The sequence below is a fragment of the Microtus ochrogaster genome, chromosome 4 (assembly GCF_000317375.1).
Source record: "Microtus ochrogaster isolate Prairie Vole_2 chromosome 4, MicOch1.0, whole genome shotgun sequence".
Classification (NCBI taxonomy): domain Eukaryota; kingdom Metazoa; phylum Chordata; class Mammalia; order Rodentia; family Cricetidae; genus Microtus; species Microtus ochrogaster.
In genome coordinates, this window is record NC_022011.1 from 45,311,702 (window position 1) to 45,318,072 (window position 6,371).

Consider the following 6,371-nt stretch of genomic DNA (forward strand, 5'->3'; position numbering starts at 1 on the left):
GAGAGAGAGAGAGAGAGAGAGAGAGAGAGAGAGAGAGGAACAGAACAGGCAGTCAGTAGGTAAAATGGTGATCCAAACAAAACTCTTGGAGCTAGAGAGATGGCTCAGTGGTTAAATGCACTGATTGCTGTTCCAGAGGACCCTGGTTCAATTCCCAGCACCCACATGGCAACTCACAACCATATGTAACTCTAGTTCTAGGGCATCTCATTCCCTTTTCCGGTCTTGGAAGGTACCTGGCATATCATGTGGTACACAGCCATACACGCAGGCAAAATACCCACACACATTTAAAAATAAAACCAACCTCAATGCTACAAACTACAGTCCTAGATCCATAGCCCTTCGCAGTTGGTTCAACCTGTGCTCATACACGGCTTTGGTGCCGTGCTGAAGCTCAAATCTGTTTTCCTTTCAGTTGCCTGTTCTTCATTCAATTCCCTAATTGGTTTCCTCATCTAAAACCAAAGGACATTGCTCCTAATTGTTTCTGGTACTCGACTTGACTTGGCCTCGCAGCTCAGCTGTCTCACTGTCCTCACTGCAGGGCAATCGCCCGCATTTATACTGTAGCCTTATCCCAGACCATCAGTTTGTACTTGCATTTTTCTTTCAGAGGAGCTCCAAGCCTCATCTGTAATTTTCTCCCTAGAGATGCACCACTTTTTTTGATAATTTCTTACTCTTAAAGAGTTATTTTTGACTAGAGACTAGACTCAGAAGCTCCCAGCAAGACAGCCTACATCTGACAATTTGTTGCTGGGGTTTTTGTTGGTTTTCTTCATTCTGTTGGCCAGAAGTTTAGCATTTTCTGCAGCCCCCTTGTTTCTTTAGTGTGCTGTTTCTTCAGAGCAATATATCAACACTTATGTTGCAGAACAGTGGTGGAACAAGATGCTGAGTCTGGGGTGCTTTCATCCTGGGCTCTCCTTCAAGGGCTTTTTGACAACAGTGGACATCTTTTGAGACTAAAAAGCTTTCAGATTCTGCTAGCACTTTTGGGTTCCAGCAGCACAGACAGTCAGTCCATGAATATTTTTTTCTTTTTTCTTACAGTAACCAAATTGAGAGCACTCAAGTTGCTACCCATGAACAGACAAGCACTTCCTCCCTCTAGTCCTCCTTGGTCTCTAGCAGGAACACCCCTTACCCTACACAGCAGGCACACTCTGCCAGGGGTCAGCACACCTTGCCTCATGGGAAAACCTTGTTTGTTGTTCCCGTCACTCATTCTGACCACATGACCCTCCTCTCTTCACCCAGAGCATCAGTAGCTACTTCTGTGGCCATGCACTTCTAGAAAGCACAAAGTTTGTGTTCACCATCCATGTTGGTGAGTTTCTGACAGCCATTGGCAGGGAAGCTACTCAGCTTCATCTTGATACAGCTGACTACGTAGGAGGCTCCATGGAGAAACAAGCAAGATGCACTGCTTTTAACACTAGTAAACCTTGAAGGGGTCATACTACAGAATGCAGAAACCAGTAAGAAGGGACAGCCAATGTTTGATGTATTCTGTATTTCTCAAAGATTTTCATTAAAAGTGGTTCAACTCAATCAAATTTTGTTCTTACTTTCATAAAGCAAAGCTTGGTAACAAAACTTCGGCTTTTTCTTATCTCACTGAATCGGTACACTTACTGAGGGCGCCCTCTGGTGGACATAGTGGTGGAAAGCACATACCCAGCTGAAGATGCTTTTGGACATCTACTGAGTGAGCTGCCCTGAAGCAGGCACTGAAAAAGCATGCCCAGCAGCTTGGGAGAAACAGGGAAGGACAGCTAAGCTTGAGTGGGACTTAGGCCCCCATTCTCATTCCCTAAGAGGTGAGCAACTGCCAAACAGTGGTGGTGCTAGCCTTTTATCCCAGCCCTTGGGAGCAGGTGGATTTCTGTGAATTTGAGGCCAGCCTGGTCTATAGAACTAATGCCAGGACAGCCAGGACAAGACAGAAAAAAAAAAAAAATGCCTCAAAAAATAATGGGGAAAAAAGGTGAACCACCTGGGACAGGTAAGCCCACCTGAAGTGGCAGTACAGATACAGGAAAAAACTAGTACCATAGGGTAAAATTAAGTTGTTACCTATGACCACCTCAGAAACAGAGTTGTTTACTGACACCATGTAATGGTTAATCTTGATTGTAAACGTGATAGGATTTAGATCACCATGGAAACAGACCTCTGGAAGCTCTATCGGTAAGCTTCTAGATTAGGTTGAGGTGGAAGAACCTCCCTAACTGTGGGCAGCAACATTTCACTGCCTTGAGTTTGGTCTGGATATAATGGAGATGGTGAGTCCAGCACCAGCACTCATCTGCCTGTGGACACGATGTGACCAGCCACGTCAAGCTTCTGCCACCAGGACAGACTGCACCCTGGGCAGATGGGCAGCATTAACTAGATTCCGTAGGGTATTTAAAATTAAAAAAAGGCGGGGGGGGGGGGGGGAAGGCAGGTGCATCTCTGTGAGTTTGAGACCAGCTTGGTCACCACAGTAAGTTCCAGGACACCCAGGGTTATACAGAAATAGCCTATCTCCAAAGAGAGGAGAGAGAGAAATGAAGTTGGGAGGGGGGCCTCTTGAAGGGTCCAGGTTGGGAGCTGGAAGGATATTATCAAAACACACTGCATACGGTTATGAAATGCCCAAAAAATTTGTCGTTGTTTTGGTTTGGTTTTTTGAGATGGGGTCTCAATATAGCCTTGGCTGTGTAGACTAGGCTGGCCTTGAACTCAAGAGATCAACCTGCTTCTGCTTCAAGAGTGCTAGGATGACAGGTGTTCACCACCAATCCCAGCAGCCAAAATTGCTCAGAGCTGTCCTTGCCCAGTAGTATAGTACAGAATAGGCCCTAGGTTCCGTCCCTAACTCTGGCAAAAATAAATGTTTGGGGCCAGTTTAATAGTTCAGAAAAGGGTGCCTGCTGCCAAAACCCGTTTGATCAAACCTGTTTGATCCCTGGAACCTACATGGTAGGAGAGAATTAACTCTTACAAGTGGTCCTGACTTCCACAAGTATGCATTCACACACACACACATAAAAATAAGTTTATACACAAAAAATAAGTGTTGGGGAAATGTTAATTGAAAAAATGTAAATCGGGACCATTTTTGGTTTTGTGCAGTGAGATAGTCTCACTGTGTAGCCCAGCTTGGCCTCAACTCCTGCCTCTGCCTCCATATGGAATTGCAGGCCTGCCTGCAATAGCATGCTAGATCATGGTAACCATTTTTAAGCAAGTCATAAGATAAATAAAGCATAGGAACTGGAGCTGTATATTGAGAACTTATATCTTGTTTCTTTTAACTTCAAATTATCCCAAAGTTAATACATCACCACATCAATTACACAAGGAAATAATGGCTTGGCTTTTCACAACTCCATTTTTGTTAGAGCATAAAAAAACACTGTGGACCCAGAACACTCATTCTCTCGGTTATTGGCAATGGCTCAGCTTCTTGCAAACCACCCTCAGGCAGGACAGGCACTACGGAGAAAACTGCCAATATCTCAGGGAATATCGCAGGCACTTTGAAAGGCCTACAGGCCAGTTCCTGTTGGTGGACATGTTGAAGGAGCCGAGATGCTAGAAAAACAGGAACAGCTCACATACAAGGGGTAGGAAGCCCTGGTAGAGGATACAGATCCCTTGAACCTGTCACCAGAGGACGCAGTGGGAATCAGAGTCCAACAAAGGCTGTGGGTTCATTTTGTTCTGACTGACTGCTGGCCTAACTCTACCTCCTCGTCTCCACCCACACTTTGTGCATTAGAGGTGGAGCGGCTGTCACACAGACCACCCTCGCTGGCACTGCATGTCTTTCTCTTTCTCTTTGGTTTTCTTTTGTCTGGGGTAGGGTAGGGCTGGGACATGTTAGGAAAATGCTCCACCTGAGCTATCTCCCTAGCCCACCATGTTTTCATGGAGCGTGTGTGGTGTGACTGGAAGACATGGATTCTCCACTTACTCCAAGATACATCATCAGGCGGAACACTTTGCTCTGAAAGGGACCCGAGCATCCAAAGTCACCATTCACTTCCACCCTGGCTTTGTGTCAGAACAGGAGAGAAGAGGCCCAGCTCTGCTGCGCCCCTGCAGGTGAGTAATGTCTTTGTCAGATCCTCCCTGGGCCACATGTGGGGCAAGAGCCATCACACAGCAGACTCTTCCCTTCCAGAGGCTGCGCCGAGAGGCGCACAGTCCCATCCTTTAGCACCTGGCCTTATCCCTCCTGTTCCAAAAGCCTCTGGCGCGTCTCTAGCATGATCTCCTCCATTACTTCTGGCTTTAAGATATCTTTGATCTGAAAAAAAAAAAAAAAAAGAAACAGAAAAAAGTATGTGTTCACTCAGAAATGACCATAAGCAGAACATCAAGTCAACTAAAGGAGGTAAGGGAGCCTGGCTATCATACACTGATGTAGCCTGCTCTCCAGCAGAGCTGAGCAAGCCAGCAAGGTGCCCTGTTCAGTCACTCATCAGAAGATGGCAGAAGGGCTGGAGAGTTACCTCAGTGGTTAAGAGCACTTGCTGTTCTTTCAGAAAATTCTGGGTCAATTTCCAGCACCCACATTGCAGTTGACAGTAAACTTGAGTTCCAGGGTGCTCTCTTCTGGCCTCTGCAGGCACTAGGCATGCATGTGGTGCAGACATACACACATGGAGGCAAAACACCCACATATGTAATTTTTTTTTTATTTAAGTCAAGAAAAAAGTCTTTCTATTGACTTGAAAAAACATCAAGAATAGGGGCTGGCCGGGCGGTGGTGGCGCACACCTTTAATCCCAGCACTCGGGAGGCAGAGGCAGGCGGATCTCTGTGAGTTCAGGGCCAGCCTGGTCTACAGAGCTAGTTCCAGGACAGGAACCAAAAAGCTACGGAGAAACCCTGTCTCGAAAAATCAAAAAAAAAAAAAGAATAGGGGCTGGAGAGATGGCTCAGAGGTTAAGAGAACTGGCTGCACTTCCAAAGGTCCTGAGTTCAATTCCCAGCACCCACATGGTGGCTCACAACCATCTGTAAATGAAATATGCTGCCCTTTTCTGGCCTGCAGGGACATATGCAGGCAGACCACTGTATACTTAATAAATAAATAAATAAATAAATAAATAAATAAAAAAAAAAACCCCCATCAAGAATATGGTTGACTTTTGGAACAGGCAAGATGAAGTACGGAAAACTATTGTAAAAAAATCCTACCTACAAACCCATCCTACACCAGATCCATAGCAATACTGGAAGTATCTCAGGGACCATGGCAGGAACTCATTGAGGTTGTACCTGGCTAGTTCCTGCCACAGAGTAAGGGAAGGAAAGTTGAATGCTGAAGAAACAGAGAAGCAGCTCACACACAGGAAGGGAGTCTGGCTGGAGTACCTGATGTGCAAGGGAGGCCTCGTAGCAGTACAGGATGCTGGTGTCATACAGCATCATTCTCTGAGTTACCAGCAAGACTACGCAGTTCCGAAGCCGGGAGATCACCTCTCGATCGCTAAGGGCTACCGGCTACATAGGGACCCAAAGGGGAAGGGAACAAAAATACAAAAAGGATCCAAATAAGCAAATAGTCCCAGAAGCCAGAGAAGAGAGAAATCACATTTGTTTCCACCATGGAACTCCATGCCACCCTGTTGGGATAATATTTTTGTACACTGGCTGGCAGGCAAGCCCCAGGGATCCGCCTGCTTCTTAGCCCCACCCCACCCCACAGCACTGGGATTACATGTACACCAACACCTCTGACATTTTTACATGGCTTCTGGGGTTTGAACTCAGGTCCTCATGCTTACAAGGTAAGTACTTTACCACCTGAGACACACACCCACACACACACCCACACACACCCTCTGTTGCTTCTTTAGTGGCTCTCTGGTATTACCCTGCAACTTTGCCACCGTCACCACCAAAGTCATCTCTTCAGGGAAAAGAAGACAATCAGGTGCCCACAAATACTCTCTACATTAGACTCATTTGAAGCACAGAAATGTCCGCAGTCCAGATGGCGAGTGAACCACAAGCAGCATTCAGGCATCAGCAGCTCCCACAGATACAGTGGCCTCCCCCACCACTTCAGTGCTACAGCGTCTTTGGAGTATACTTGCAATGCTCTACAATGATAAAATCACCTAACACTGCAGTTCTCAGAATGCTGTGGAATAATCCTCTTGTACACTGTAAAGGTTTATCACTCAGATTGGTTTACTAAAATGCTGATTGGCCAGTAGCCAGGCAGGAAGTATAGGTGGAGCAACCAAATTAAAGATGATGGAAAGGGCCGGGCGATGGTGGCGCACGCCTTTAATCCCAGCACTCGGGAGGCAGGGGCAGGCGGATCTCTGTGAGTTCGAGACCAGCCTGGTCTACAGAGC

General features: G+C 46.4%; 1 protein-coding gene across 1 annotated transcript in view; it reads right to left on the minus strand.

Annotated features, from left to right (window-relative positions):
* Positions 1 to 3,281: 3,281 nt before the first annotated feature.
* Exosc2 (exosome component 2) overlaps positions 3,282 to 6,371 on the minus strand; it is a 12,022-nt gene continuing 8,932 nt past the window's right edge. Inside the window, exons 8-9 of the mRNA XM_005346098.3 lie at positions 5,380 to 5,508; positions 3,282 to 4,306 (exon numbers count right to left, since the gene is read on the minus strand). Coding sequence (XP_005346155.1) covers positions 4,226 to 4,306; positions 5,380 to 5,508 — 210 coding nt within the window. The 3' untranslated portion in view covers positions 3,282 to 4,225. The remainder of the gene's footprint in view (positions 4,307 to 5,379; positions 5,509 to 6,371) is intronic.